This window comes from Chiloscyllium punctatum, chromosome 6, assembly GCF_047496795.1.
Source record: "Chiloscyllium punctatum isolate Juve2018m chromosome 6, sChiPun1.3, whole genome shotgun sequence".
Taxonomy (NCBI): Eukaryota; Metazoa; Chordata; class Chondrichthyes; order Orectolobiformes; family Hemiscylliidae; genus Chiloscyllium; species Chiloscyllium punctatum.
The window spans coordinates 3,214,800-3,231,035 of NC_092744.1; the positions used below are offsets into that span (position 1 = coordinate 3,214,800).

Consider the following 16,236-nt stretch of genomic DNA (forward strand, 5'->3'; position numbering starts at 1 on the left):
TGTTTGATAGCACTGGGAAGATTCATGGTATGCACTGAGTGTGATTATGATTAGATTAGATTCCCTACAGTGTGGAAACAGGCCCTTTGGCCCAACACGTCCACCAACCCACTCCATACATTTACCCCTTCACTTAGTACTACAGGCAATTTAGCATGGCCAATTTACCCAACCCGCATGTTTTTTGGACTGTGGGAGGAGACTGGAGCACCCAGAGGAAACCCATGCAGACACAGGGAGAATGTGCAGTTGCCTGAGGTGGGAATTGAACACGGGTCTCTAGTGCTGTGAGGCAGCAGTGCTAACCACTGTGCCACAGTGCTGCCCCGGCAGCAAGGAGCGATCCTCATTGCAATCAGGTAACAAGAAATGATTACATAAAGGATGATGTTTGATTATATAGAGCGAAAGAAATAGGAGATGTTCTAAAAGGTATTTGTTACAGCTATGGAGAAAGGCCTGAGTTAATGGATGAATCACCACTGAAGTAGAAATGGCTAAATAGAAATTTTAATTGCATTTCTTCCTGTCTACACTGTCTATGCCCCACATCATGTTTTACATCTCAATCACATTCCCTCTCAAACTCCTCTGCTCTAAGGAACACAGCCCCAGTCTTGTATGTTGATGTTGCAAGTATCTATGGTTCTGTGGGGAGAAAAAGACTTAAATGATGTCTTATTATAATTGTAATCAATCTCCAGAACCTATCCATCAAAGTAAGAATTTATTATTTGAAAGTTTCTGCTTCTGCAACTATTTCCATTTTAATTGGATTGACCTCTGGATATTTTAACACTTGGCATTTCTTATGGAACAATCCAAAACCAACAAATCACTGAAACATCAAACCAGTCCCCTAAACCTCGTGTTTTGAGAATACCTTTTGGACCTGGTGGCCCTGGAAGACCATGGTGGCCACATGGCCCTTGCTCTCCAGGTGGACCTCGAGCACCAGCTTGACCCGGTCGGCCCGGATCACCAGGATCCCCTGGAAACGGTAAGGAAGGCAGCCCTGGGTCACCGGGGAAACCAGAAGGACCTACAACAGCAACGTGAATGAACATACATAAAAGATTATGTCATCGGAGAATGAAGACAATGTAATCTATATGGATCTCGTGTAATATCTTTAGACAGGATCCACCATGTACATTTGACAAGGCTGGTGCTGTAATCTCATGCTGTCTATTGAAGCAAAGTGGTAAAAACATGGACTGCAGATGCTGGAAACCAGAATTTAGATTAGAGTGGTGCTGGAAAAGCACAGCAGGTCAGACAGCATCTGAGGAGCTGTTACTGCTCCTCGGCAGCTGCCTGAACTGCTGTGCTTTTCCAGCACCACTCTAATCTAAACTATTGAAGCAAAGTTCTATGGGTTTCCCTCTCCTGATCTTACTGTTCTGTCATTGTTTATGCAGAACAGCTATACAGCAACATTAAATGGAGTTGAAAAGGGTGGTGCTGGAAAAGGGCAGCTGATCAGGCAGCATCCGAGGAGCAGGAGAGTCAACATTTCGGGCATAAGCTCTTCCTCAGGAATGTGGAGGGGGGAGGGGAGGGGAAGGGGGTTGTGAGATAAATAGGAAGGTGAAGATGGGGCTGGGGGGGGCAAGATAGCTGGGAAGGTGATAGGTAGATGGAGGTTGGAGGTAATGGAGGCCCATGTGGATATCGAGGGTGCATCAAGAGAATCTCTTCAAGAGGAGAAATGGTCAGAGGTGCAAGAATCCGCGTAGGAGTGACAAGGAGGAAGAAAGTGCAGACAGTTTCAACAGACAGTGCTCAACTTCACCCAGGGGAGGAAGACAGTGGAGATCTTTGGGAGGAATTTCAGGACAGCAGCTGAAGGGTTGGAAGCAGAAAGACATTGATTTTTAAAATCATTTGGCAGAACGACCCAGAGCTTTATTTTAGAGTCTGGATTTCACTTGGTTTTAATGATTAGCTTGTCAGTATTTCTGAAACCATGCTATTTTTTAAACTAGCATGACAGGCAGGGAGAGAGACAGGGAGAGAGACAGAGAGGGACAGAGAGAGAGAGACAGAGAGATGGAGAGACAGGGAGGGGGAGAGAGAGAGAGAGAGAGAGAGAGAGAGAGCGAGATGGAGGGACCGAGAGAGAGAGATTTCCTGTCATGGTAATAGGGATTTTTTTGCATTGGAAGAGTTTTGCAAGTAGACAGAGGAAACATTGAAAAGCATGAGCTTGCTTTGGGTTGAAGGATCAGGAATTGGATTTCTTTGCTGAGGGAAAAACCTATAGCTTAAAACTCTTAGTTTCAGCTCACAGACATCCTGGTCAAATTTGGATGAATAGAACATAGAACATAGAACAATACAGCACAGAACAGGCCCTTCGGCCCACGATGTTATGCCGAACTTCTAACCTAGATTAAGCACCCATCCATGTACCTATCCAAATGCCACTTAAAGGTCGCCAATGATTCTGACTCTACCACTCCCACGGGCAGCGCATTCCATGCCCCCACCACTCTCTGGGTAAAGAACCCACCCCTGACATCTCCCCTATACCTTCCACCCTTTACCTTAAATTTATGTCCCCTTGTAACACTCTGTTGTAACCGGGGAAAAAGTTTCTGACTGTCTACTCTATCTATTCCTCTGATCATCTTATAAACCTCTATCAAGTCACCCCTCATCCTTCGCCGTTCCAATGAGAAAAGGCCGAGAACTCTCAACCTATCCTCGTACGACCTACTCTCCATTCCAGGCAACATCCTGGTAAATCTTCTCTGCACCCTCTCCAAAGCTTCCACATCTTTCCTAAAGTGAGGCGACCAGAACTGCACACAGTACTCCAACTGTGGCCTAACCAAAGTCCTGTACAGCTGCAACATCACCTCACGACTCTTGAATTCAATCCCTCTGCTAATGAACGATAATACTCCATAGGCCTTCTTACAAACTCTATCCACCTGAGTGGCAACCTTCAAAGATCTATGTACATAGACCCCAAGATCCCTCTGTTCCTCCACCTAACTAAGAACCCTACCATTAACCCTGTATTCCACATTCTTATTTGTTCTTCCAAAATGGACAACCTCACACTTGGCAGGGTTGAACTCCATCTGCCACTCCTCAGCCCAGCTCTGCATCATATCTAAGTCCCTCTGCAGCCGACAACAGCCCTCCTCACTGTCCACAACTCCACCTATCTTCGTATCATCTGCAAATTTACTGACCCACCCTTCGACTCCCTCCTCTAAGTCATTAATAAAAATTACAAACAGCAGAGGACCCAGAACTGAACCCTGCGGAACTCCACTTGTAACTGGACTCCAGGCTGAATATTTACCATCTACCACCACTCTCTGCCTTCGACCGGTTAGCCAGTTTTCTATCCAATTGGCCAAATTTCCCTCTATCCCATGCCTCCTGACTTTCCGCATAAGCCTACCATGGGGAACCTTATCAAATGCCTTACTAAAATCCATGTACAAATGAATGAAACAGTTTCTCCAAGGGAGAGAAGTTAAGTTAGGAAATAAACTTCCTCAGCATGAAGAGTTTTCGATCTGAAGTTCCAGTCCAAAAAGAAGCATTTGGTTCAAAGCTGGAATAGCTGCCTGCCACCAGCTGTGTAGTTTCACCATCGGCAGGAGAGAATCGTGCCCACCCAGGGTTGACTGACACTATAAGGAAGCTCCCCGGAGAGGAGAAGGCTGGTACTCGAGCTGGGTGAGTCTGGGGTTTTCAGCAGGAATGGTGGGGAGGCTTCCCCCCCCCACCATCCACTGCCCACCTCCCTCCACAAGAGGGGGGGGGGGCAGAGACAAGGTGGGGGTTGGGAGAGGTGTAGAACAGCCTCTGTCTGGGGAGAATTTGATTTGATTAGATTACTTACAGTGTGGAAACAGGCCCTTCGGCCCAACAAGTCTACCCAGACCGATTCCCCTAACACTACAGGCAATTTAGCATGGCCAATTCACCTGACCTGCACATTTTTTGACTGTGGGAGGAAACCAGAGCACCCGGAGGAAACCCACGCAGACACGGGGAGAATGTGCAAACTCCACACAGACAGTCGCCTGAGGCAGAAATTGAACCCGGGTCTCTGGCACTGTGAGGCTGCCACCGTGCCGCTCACAGCAACAGGCCACCTCTCTATCTTACCTGACCCCCACTCACCTCACATTCAGCTACACCAGCAGGAGGCAGTTAATTTAACCCCATCAGTTTCCTGACAGGGTACGTTAAAATTCCCCCCTTTCTTCTCGAAGCAATTGGCTGGAGTAAAATTAATATTATACAAATTCATTCATGTGTCTTTATGATTACTGACTTGGCTAAAGTTCTCATACCTGGTGGGCCATCAAAACCTGGTGGTCCTTCATCTCCTGGTGGTCCAGTTGACTGAACATCACAAGATGGTCCTCTTTTACCTGGAGGTCCCGGTGGCCCACGTACACCTACATTTTTGACACAGATTTATTGGACTTACTGAGAATAATGACATTAGTAATTCAAGTCCTTCAATAACCAGTTACATTATTGCTACTATTCATAGATATTGACAATATATCCATAAGTTCCTTATCCATAAGGAATAAAAGAATGACTAGGGAAGGAATAGGTCCAATCAAGGATAGTAATGGGAAGTTGCGTGTGGAGGCTGAAGAGATTGGGGAGGCGCTGAATGAATACTTTTCGTCAGTATTCACTCAGGAACAGGACATTGTTGTCGATATGAATACTGAGGCATGAATAAGTAGAATGGATGGCTTTGAGATATGTAGAGAAGAGGTGTTGGAAATTCTGGCAAGGGTGAAAATAGATAAGTCCCCTGGGCCTGATGGCATTTATCCTAGGATTCTCTGGGAAGCAAGGGAGGAGATTGCAGAGCCATTGGCCTTGATTTTTGTGTCCTCTTTGTCGACAGTAGTGCCAGAGGACTGGAGGCTAGCAAACGTGGTTCCCTTGTTCAAGAAGGGGAGTAGGGATAATCCTAGTAACTATAGGCCAGTGAGTCTCACTTCTGTTGTGGGCAAAGTCTTAGAGAGAATTGTAAGGGATAGGATTTATGAACATTTGGATAGGAATAATGTGATCAAGGATAGTCAGCATGGTTTTGTGAAGGGCAGGTCGTGCCTCACAAACCTTATTGAATTCTTTGAGAAGGTGACTAAGGAGGTAGATGAGGGGAAAGCGGTAGATGTGGTATATATGGATTTTAGTAAGGCATTTGATAAGGTCCCCCATGGTAGGCTACTGCAGAAAATACAGAGATATGGCATTGAGGGTGAGTTGGAGGTTTGGATTAGGAATTGGCTCTCTGGAAGAAGACAGAGGGTAGTAGTTGATGGCAAAGGTTCATCTTGGAGTGCCGTCACTAGCGGTGTTCCGCAAGGATCTGTTTTGGGACCATTGCTGTTTGTCATTTTTATAAATGACCTGGAGGAAGGGTTAGAAGGTTGGGTGAGCAAGTTTGCGGATGATACGAAAGTCGGAGGAGTTGTAGACAGTGAGGAAGGATATGGCAGGTTACAGCGGGATATAGAGAAGCTACAGAGCTGGGCAGAAAGGTGGCAAATGGAGTTCAATGTAGCTAAGTGTGAAGTGATTCACTTTGGTAAGAGTAATAAAAAGATGGATTACTGGGCTAATGGTAGACTACTTGGTAGTGTGGAAGAGCAGAGGGATCTTGGTGTCCATGTACACAGATCTCTGAAAGTTGCCACCCAGGTAAATAGTGCAGTGAAGAAGGCATATGGCGTACTGGCTTTTATTGGTAGAGGAATTGAGTTCCGGAGTCCTGAGGTCATGCTGCAGTTGTATAAGACTCTGGTGCGGCCGCATCTGGAATATTGTGTGCAGTTTTGGTCGCCATACTATAGGAAGGATGTGGAGGCACTGGAACGGGTGCAGAGGAAGTTTACCAGGATGTTGCCTGGTATGGTAGGAAGATCCTATGAGGAAAGGCTGAGGCACTTGGGGTTGTTTTCATTGGAGAAAAGAAGGTTTAGGGGTGATTTGATAGAGGTGTACAAGATGATTAGGGGGTTAGATAGGGTTGACAGTGAGAACCTTTTTCCACGTATGGAGTCAGCTATTACAAGGGGGCATAGCTTTAAATTAAGGGGGGGTAGATATAGGACTGATGTTAGGGGTAGGTTCTTCACTCAGCGAGTCGTAAGTTCATGGAATGCCCTGCCAGTAGCAGTAGTGGACTCTCCCTCTTTATGGGTATTTAAGCGGGCATTGGATAGGTATATGGAGGATAGTGGGTTAGTGTAGGTTAGGTGGGCTTTGATCGGCGCAACATCAAGGGCCGAAGGGCCTGTACTGCGCTGTATTGTTCTATGTTCTAAGTTATCCAAACTGCTACACAATCCTAAATCTTACAAGAGCTACTTATCCACCAAGTGGTATTTCTCAATCTTCTCCTCTTCCGATATTTCAAACGTAATGTCAGGTTCAGTTGATTGAAGTCTAGATATTTTATTTTGCTAACTGCTTTAATTAGTTGGTCAGGAGTTTAAGGGAATGATTTAATATTGCACAGAGCTGTTGTTCAGTGCTTGAAGAGGCATCTTCTACCACACACTGACAGGCTGCTCAGAAATCTAGGGAGAATCAGCTCTCAATTGCCCGCACTCGTTGACGTGTCACGTTGGGAGTAATAATTGAAGTAAGAATACATCATTGAAAGAATGAAAGATCATCAGAGAAGCAGAGAAGGCACCAGGAAAAGCCAGAGAAAGTGACACATCATGAGCTAAAAGTCCAATGTGGATAATTCACCAGCCCTGGGATTGTGGCACATGTTTACCTGATTCTTGACCACCATTACAGGCCATCTGCCCATCTCCATTATTGCAGCATGGAACCGAGTCCTAAATAGACAACCAAGTGGCCTCAAGCTTAGCAAGAGACCCAGATAAGGGTGAGGCCAAAGTGAATTAAAACTAACCTACACCTTTCAAAGGTCCACAACATCAGTTCAGTGGGCAGATTAGCATTAGACTTGACAAGAAAACTCTTCTCTGACATAATTGTGAATTACTGCCTTAATATTATCATAAGCCCAGAGGATCACAAGGCTGCTCTCTCATTAGAGACAGAGATGATTGGTGGTGGTTTAACCTGAGGGTCACCATAACTTAGGTGAAGGAAGAGTTTGAGAAGGAGAGTCTTTCATGGTAACCTCAACCAGGGTAGGAGTTGAATCCACATTTTGTGTGGATTTAACTTATTGCAGTGAATAGAGAATTCTCTTTACATTTCAAACTGTCTTTAGATAAGTTTAGCCTTAGCATGAAAAATATTCTGCAATGCTGGTTTTGCACAAAGTTTGGGGAAGAGGTGTGATGGAAAAACTCCTGAATGAAGTTGATAAATATATTGTCTCAGTGTGCCATTTTCCCATGGTCACTTAGGGAGGAATTCTAGACAAATTGCTTGTTAAAGCTTTGGATACCATCAATAACGCAGATCAGAGTAACAAAGGGAGAATTGGAATTCCCAGTAAGTCGAGGAAATCGTGATGAAGGACTTACGCCCGAAATGTCGATTCTCCTGCTCCTCGGATGCTGCCTGACCTGCTGTGTTTTTCCAGCATCACACTCTCACCTCTGGATCCCCAGCATCTGCAGTCCTCACTCTCTCCTAATTCCCAGTAAGTGACTGCAAATCACCCAATGCAGTTTGCAATGATAGAACTCTCACACAAATAAGCAGCACGGGCAAAATTAATTCCATGATTGACTAATTTGCAATCAATCATTAACTGATCCATATCTTTAAGAGCTCACCTGGGGGGCCTGGAGGCAGTTCACAAAGACCATGACAGGAAACATCGAATATTCATGTGATGGAATTAGACAAAGAGAAATGCAAACAAGTAAATTGATACACAAATTAATACACAGCCACAGATTTCTTTGGTTCTACTACATAACATGAAAATGTGACAATGTACATGAGGCAATGACTGAATTAACAAATATCTATCCCTGTCTCCTCCTGTGCAATGAACAGTGTAAAGTCTAGTCATATTCTCACTGACCAGTGTTAGAATTAATCAATGGGCAATGTTAGAACTGGTGAAATATCTAAATCTCTGATCAAATGGATATTCTAATTGCAGTCTCAGTCCTTGCAATGTATTGACATTTGCATCAATACTTTGCCCAATACAAGCAGCAACCAAAATAGCTCCAATGTGGAAGAAGTTTAGTGTTCTTCTTAAACCACAAATGTTTTTAAACGTTCAGTTGGGCCTCTCAATACAGCAGGTTCTGAAATGTGGTCTTTGCCAGTCTGTACGACGCTCTATTGCGAGTACATTGCGGATCAACAGGAGGCCAGAAGAGGAGACCCCACAATCCTTTTATGTTGCTGTAGGTGAAAGTTTGCCTGATCTTGCACATAACTTCAAAAGCACTGCAAAGTTTCTAGAGTCAATGTAGGATAGTAATGGGGCACAGAGAAAAACTGCAAAGTGGACACTTTCAGGGAGTGTGGCTAGCGCACACACAGATACAATTTTTCACTCCAGTAATGGAGGCAAAGTATCCATGGAGATTTGCTGTTTATTACAGTAATGGAGCACGTAAGGGAATTGCTTCAGTAGTAACACTTCAAAACTACATCAACCTCCAAAAGCAGAGAATGCCCCAATGTGCCTCCCATGGGGGCAATGGCAATGTGGGATCTCACTGTTCTCTCTACCCACAGTCTGTATGAATCACCCTTCCACTGTATCCCAGGGGCCAGGCAGGGCAGTACCTACACTGTCTCCCCTTAAAGGTTTGTGTTTGCTTACCTTCAGGTCCCTGAGGTCCTTTCCTACCCTCTGGGCACCGACTGGAGCTTCCTGGAGGCCCTGGAGAGCCCTTTTCACCTTTCAACCCCATTGGTCCTGGTGATCCAGGGGACCCTCTTTCACTTGATCCTTTTTAATTACATAAATATTAACAAATTATGTGACACACTCGAGCTCAAAAATAGAAACTAACCTTGCAGAAGAAACTCAGATCAGTTTGTATCTCTGACAGGAGGATCAGAGTTCATCTTTCCAGTCCAATAGGACTATTTTTTTGGAACTATATTTGGTGTCTGTGTTCACAAATTAATATGTGTGATGGGCATTTGTCCTGAAGCAGTGCTGATTTTTATTTATGTCTCAGAGCTAGCGTGTAGTTGTGCTGGCTATCTGTGTCAAAGTGATGTGATTTGCAACTGTACGCAGAAACAAAGTATTTCAGTGCAGTTTTCTGGAGAGATGGGGCTACACTGCACTTGATGCCTGTCACATATTGAGTAAGATTAAGCCTCACCTGGAGGTCCAGGAGATCCTTTCTGTCCTGGCAAACCATTGAGACCATGTAGACCAGGTGCTCCAGGTTGACCTAGAGTGAAAGGATATTGTTTCCAGTAACTTAATTCACTTTTAAAGTAGCAGCCAAGATAGATTTAAGAACCTTCTCAAAATCTATCTTCCCAGTTTAAAAGAGTTCTATCTCATATAAAGATCACTCCCTAGTTGGGAAAATCTATTGTTAAAAAGCGTGGCACTGAAAAAGCACAGCAGGTCAGGCAGCATCTGAGGAGCAGGAGAGTCGATGTTTCGAGCACAAGCTTTTTATCAGCTTAAGCCTGAATTGTCGTCTCTCCTGCTCCTCGGATGCTGCCTGACCTGCTGTGCTTTTCCAGCCCCGCACTTTATTGACTTTGATCTCCAGCATCTGCCGTCCTCACTTTCTCCTGGGAAAGTCTATTTGCTACTAAAGGATTTGTGGTAGAATCCGATCAGAAGGTCCAGCCTGCCCCACCTCAGTGTCAGGAGCAGCTCACTCCATCTTTTCTCCTATTTGCTGGGCAGCAAGGGGAGTTTCTCACTAGGCAGCAGCACCTTTACTTGTCCAACTCACCTCATCGACAACCAGCTTCCTTTCTTACCAAACACACCGAACAAGCTTGACGTCGAGAATTCTCGATATGGAAGTCAGAGTGGGTACCTGGTGATTTCACTGTTTGCTGTGAAGCACCGTCACTTTGCTCAGGAACAAACAGCATCGCAGGGCATGGTGCCCGGGCACCAGCCGTGCACACTCCTCATTCACAGACATTGGCATTTTCCATCTGCCAACCCCTCAGGAACCTCATGGCTTCTCTCTGATCCATTTTCAGAATATTTAACAGTGAGGCTGGTGCAGGAGGGAGGGCTTCAGATACCTAGACCATTGGGATACCTTCTGGGGAAGGTGGGACCTGTACATGAAGGACGGGTTGCACCTGAACTGGAGGGGCACAAATGTGCTGGGTAGGAGATTCGTTCATTTGGTTCGGGAGGGTTTAAACTAGTTTAGCAGGGGGTGGGAATCAGAGCCACATGTCTGAGAGGAGGGCAGTTGCAGATGGGACAGTGACAGGATGTAGTGAATCTATTGGGAAGGTTTTTCACGTTGATGACCCAAAGGGATTGGTTAAAGTGTGTCTGTTTTAACACAAGTTGTGTCCGGAATAAGAGTGACGAACTTAGAGCATGGATCAGTACTCGGGGCTATGATGTTGTGGCCATAACGGAGACATGGGTTTCACAGGGGCAGGAATGGTTGCTCGATATTCCAGGGTTTAGAACATTTAAAAAGAACAGGGAGGGTGGAAAAAGAGGAGGGGGGTGTAGCATTGCTAATCAGAGAGTGCATCACAGCTACAGAAACGAAGATTGTTGAGGAAGGTTTGCCTACTGAGTCAGTATGGGTGGGAGTTAGGAACAGCAAGGGAACAGCCACCGCATTGGGGGTTTTCTACAGACCCCCTAATAGCAGTAGAGAGATTGAAGATCTCATGGATGGGCAGATTCTGGAAAAATGCAGAAGTAGCAGGGTTGTTGTTATGGGTGATTTCAACTTTCCCAATATCGACTGGAACCTCCTAAGTGCAGATGGTTTGGATGGAGCTGTTTTTGTCAGGTGTATTCAGGAGGGTTTCCTTACTCAGTGTGTAGACAGACTGATGAGGGGAGAGGCCATTTTGGATTTGGTGCTGGGTAATAAGCCAGGACAGGTGTCAGATCTCATGGTGGGAGAACACTTTGGTGACAGTGATCACAACTGCCTCACATTTACCATAGCCTTGGAGAGAGAAAGGAGCAGTTACAGAGGGAAGATAATTAACTGGGGAAAAGGTAATTATGATGCTATCAGACAGGAGTTGGGAAGTACAGACTGGGAGCAATTGTTCCACAGAAAGGGCACAGCAGACATGTGGAGACTGTGTAAGGGGCAGTTGTTGTGAGTGATGCACAAATTTGTTCCTCTGAGACAGGTAAGAAGGGGTAAGATTAAGGAACCTTGGATGATGAGAACAGAGGAGCTTCTCGCCAAAAGGAAGATGGCAGCTTACGTAAGGTGGAGGAAGCAAGGATCGAGCACAGCTTTAAGGGATTACAGGCTTGTGAGAAAGGAGCTCCGAGATGGACTGAGGAGAGCCAGGAGGAGGAACGAAAAAGGCTTGGCAGGAAGGATTAGGGAAAACCCAAAGGCATTTTACTCATACGTGAGGAATAAGAGAATGATCAGGGAGAAGGTAGGGCCGGTCAGGGATAGTGGAGGGAACTTGTGCGGGGAGTCTGAGCAGATAGGGGAAGCCCGAAATGAGGTTGTCGTTTTGGTTTTCACCAAGGAAAGGGATCTTGTTGTAAATGAAAACTTTGAGGAGCTGGGACACAGGCTTGATCAGATCGAGATTGAGGAAGTTGATTGCTGGAAATTTTGGAAAACATTAAGATTGATAAGTCCCCAGGGCCAGACCAGATTTATCCCAGGCTGCTCCGGGAAGCGAGAAAGGAAGCTGCTAAGCCGCTGGTGAGGATATTTGCCTCCTCACTCTCCACGGGAGTCATACCGGAGGATTGGAAGGAGGCGAATGTTGTTCCTCTTTTCAAGAAGGGGAATAGGGAAATCCCTGGCAATTACAGACCAGTGATACTTAGCTCTGTGGTCAGCAAGGTTTTGAGAAGAATTCTGAGGGGTAGGATTTATGACTATTTGGAAAAGCATAGCGTGATTAAAGGCAGTCAGCATGGCTTTGTGAGGGGCAGGTCATGCCTCACAAATCTTATTGAGGTCTTTGAGGAGGTGACAAGACAGGTCGACAAAGGCCGAGCCGTGGATGTAGTGTATATGGACATCAGCAAGGCATTTGATAAGGTTCCCCATGGTAGGCTCATTCATAATGTCAGAAAGTATGGGATACAGGGAGATTTGGCAATCTGGATTCAGAATTGGCTGGCTGACAGAAGGCAGAGAGTGGTTGTAGATGGAAAGTATTCTGCCTGGAGGTCAGTGTTGAGTGTGGTCCTGCAGGGCTCTGTTCTTGGGCCTCTGCTCTTTGTAGTTTTTATAAATGACTTGGATGAGGAGGTTGAGGGGCGGGTTAGCAAATTTGCAGATGACACAAAGGTTGGAGGTGCCGTCGATAGTATCGAGGGCTACTGCAGGCTGCAGCGAGACATAGACAGGATGCAGAGCTGGGCTGAGAAATGGCAGATGGAGTTCAACCTGGATAAATGCAAAGTGATGCATTTTGGAAGGTCGAACTTGAATGCTGAATATAGGATTAAAGATAGGATTCTTGGCAGTGAGGAGGAACAGAAGGATCTGAGTGTGCAAGTACAAAGATTTCTCAAAGTTGCCACCCAAGTGGATAGGGTTGTTAAGAAAGCATATGGTGTTTTGGCTTTCATTAACAACGGATTGAGTTTAAGAGCCGTGAGGTTTTGCTGCAGCTCTACAAGTCCCTGGTGAGACCACACTTGGAATATTGTGTCCACTTCTGGTCACCCTACTACAGGAAAGATACAGAGGCTTTGGAGAGGGTGCAAAGAAGGTTTACCAGGATGCTGCCTGGACTGGAGAGCTTGTCATAAGAAGAGAGGTTGACTAAGCTCGTATCTTTCTCTCTGGAGAGAAGGAGAAAGAGAGGAGACCTGATCGAGGTATACAAGGTAATGAGTGGAATAGATAGAGTCAATGTCCAGAGACTTTTCCTCAGGGCAGGATTGACTGGCATGACGGGACATCATTTTAAGATATTAGGAGGAAGGTATAAAGGAGACATCAGAGGTAGTTTCTTTACGCAGAGAGTTGTGAATGCATGGAATGTATTGCCAGCTGTGATGGTGGAAGCAGAGTCATTGGGGACATTTAAGTGACTGCTGGACATGCACATGGAGAGCAGTGAGTTGAGGGGTGTGTAGGTTAAGTTATTTTAATTTTAAATTAGGAATAATCCTCGACACAACATCGTGGGTGTATGGCCTGTTCTGTACTGTACTTTTCTATGTTCTACGTTCTATTTTGGAAGAACAGACTTGCATTGCAGTGCACACTGGCCACTGGCATTGACAGGCTGCTTTGGGGACACTGTGTGCACAGGGACCCCATCCCCAGCTCACGGATTAGCATGCTGTTCACTTGCTCTCATAAAGTTTCTATTTTTAGCACTGACTGGAATGTCTGTGCCATCTCTGCCTTGCCTTGTCTTACTGCACTCAGTAACTTTCGAGCCACCCAAATGCCAGGCAATGACCATCTCTAATAAGAAACAACTTAACCATTGCCCCTCAATATTCAATGGTGTTGCCATCACTGAATACCCCCACTATCAACATCCTGGGGCTTACCATTGACCAGAAACTCAACTGGACTCACAACATGAATACAGTGGCTGCAAGGGCAGGTCACAGGCTGCGAATACTGCAGCTCCTGACTCCCCAGAGCCTGAAATGGAATACAGTCCACTTGCCCTGGATGGGTGCAGCCCCAATGACATGAATCTTGACACCATCCAGGACAAAGCAGCCCACTTTATCGGCACCACGTCCACAAACATCCAATCCTTCCACCACCGACACTCAGTAGCAGCAGTGTGCATGAGCTACATGACGCCCTGCAGAAATTCATCAAAGATCCTCAGACAGCACCTTCTAAACCCACAGCCACATCCATCTAAATGTCAAGAGTAGCAAATATATGGGTACACCACCCTACAGGCTCGCCGCCAAGCCACTCACCAGCTTAATTTAGAAAAATATCACTGTTCCTTCAGCGTCACTGGGACAAAATCCCAGAATTCCCTCCCTAAGGGTCTACCCCCAGCAGGTGGACTGCAGCAGTTCAAGAAGGCAGCTCACAAACATCATCCATGATGAAAGCCTGGAGGAGTGAGCACTGAGCTGGAGTCACAGGTACCCATTCTGACTTTCATGTTGGCAACTAGAAACAACAAATGCTGGATATCACAGCGGGTCAGACAGTATCCATGGAAAGACAGCAAGCTAACATTTTGAGTCTAGATGACTCTTCATCAGAGCTCCATGGATGCTGCCTGACCAGCTGTGATCTACAGTTTTTCTCAGTACAGATTCCAGTCTCTGTGGCAACTTGCTCCTGTATCATCAATGTCTAGTTTTTCTCTGCTACCTGGGAGAATAGCAAACCATCTATCATTTGGGAAAGATTAGGTACAAATACAATGTAAATCAATGAAAGGAGGTTCTCACTGCTCACTACCAACATTCCGTCTTATTGTTCAAACCTTGGATTGAATTAATTTTCCCAATCTTGCCATATTTTCACAGCTGACTCACCATTACACATGTCATTTAGGGGCTGGGAGAACTTCACCCATAGTTTCCTGCCTTCTGTATCCCTCCTTTCTCCAATAAAAGTTTGACATTTCTGCTTATTCAACCACTGTGATCTTTCCAGAATCTAGGAACTTGGAAAGGTTGGATCCAATCAGTCACGATGTCAGCTGTCCCTTCCTTTTGGAACTTGAGCTGCAGGCCATTGGGTCCCAGGATGTTTTAAATTTTTTGTCCCATTAGTTTTCCAGTTATTTTTCTCAAGCGATAACAATTGCTTTTAGTTCCTCTCTTCCCTTTGACTTTTCACTCTCTAATATTCTTCGGATACCCGATGTGTCTTACATTGCTGTAACTGACACAAGATACTTGTTCAAACCCTCTTATTTATTTCTGCGTTATTAGTTAACTGGTCTCACTCTGGAAGGGATCAATGGTCACTTTGGCTACTCTTCTCCTTTTCAACATTTATAGAACCTTTCACTATTTTTTCACTTCTTGTTAGTTTTTACTGATTTTACTGACATAACGCAATTGTACTTTCGTTTTAAGTCATGGTTTCTTGGTTTTGAAAACACCATCAACCTTCTGGACTGTAACTAATCTTTGTACCTTTTTCTTCATTAACTTTCTTAGTTAGCCACAGATGGTAAGGATCTGTGTTCAAACCTTTCACTCTCTGTTGAGAGTTATGAAATGTCTCCTCAAAAAACTGCCTTTGCTTCTCTATCATCTTACTTTCTAATCTATCTTCCCAGTCAGTTTTTGCTAACACTGTCTTCACACCATTTTAATTGTGTTAATTTGGATTTATAACTCTAGTTTAAGACTGATATTGCTCAGTCTCAAAGTGAATGGTGGAAGTGGCACTGGAGAGGGAAGAACACTTGGTTGTAACTTGATACCATTGACATCATGTAGTTCAGTCTGTTTGAAGCAGAAACAAATGGAGACTCCAACTGAGAGACCAGATGCAGTAAAACAGAAGTGGTACACGTATGCCCTAATCTTATGAGATGAGCTCTAGGGTATGACCAGTATAGTGTTAACTGTGAATCTCTTCAGTTTGTTTTGGTTTGAACACTAACCTTTCAGATTCTTACCACTGCCCCCAACCCGGTCTCCCAAATACTCATGAATGAAATCGTCACTATCAGGGGTCTCAGGGCTGAGTTTTATCCTCATTATTTACCTTTGGGACCAGGTGGGCCAGGAGGTCTCGCAGATCCTGGTTGTCCTTGGATTCCAGGCAATCCTGTTGGCCCTGGGTTTCCTGGATCTCCGGGAGGTCCTTGGTATCCTGATGGGATTAATCAATGGAATCAGTATGGCACAAACTGATCACATTACCAATCAGAATTCATCTTTAACTCACATCTTACACTGTGAAATAATGACATGTCCACTGCTATTGACTCCTTTAGCCCTGTACATCACAACTTTAAAGAAAGTAAACTGATTATTTGTTGAATTCAAAGGAAATGTGCTTCCTCCATGCACATGAGCTCACTCAAAATCATGGAATCACCTTCTCACAGCAGACTGGGGTGAGGGGGGAGCTGAACCACGTGGGCTGCAGTAATTCAGGAAGACAGCTCCCCATCCACCACTGCAAGACA

General features: G+C 45.1%; 1 protein-coding gene across 1 annotated transcript in view; it reads right to left on the reverse strand.

Moving 5' to 3' along the window:
* The window catches only part of LOC140478581 (uncharacterized), a 256,307-nt gene that overhangs the window by 33,163 nt on the left and 206,908 nt on the right, over positions 1-16,236 (reverse strand). Inside the window, exons 37-41 of the mRNA XM_072571802.1 lie at positions 15,810-15,917; positions 9,303-9,374; positions 8,789-8,917; positions 4,326-4,433; positions 884-1,042 (exon numbers count right to left, since the gene is read on the reverse strand). Coding sequence (XP_072427903.1) covers positions 884-1,042; positions 4,326-4,433; positions 8,789-8,917; positions 9,303-9,374; positions 15,810-15,917 — 576 coding nt within the window. The remainder of the gene's footprint in view (positions 1-883; positions 1,043-4,325; positions 4,434-8,788; positions 8,918-9,302; positions 9,375-15,809; positions 15,918-16,236) is intronic.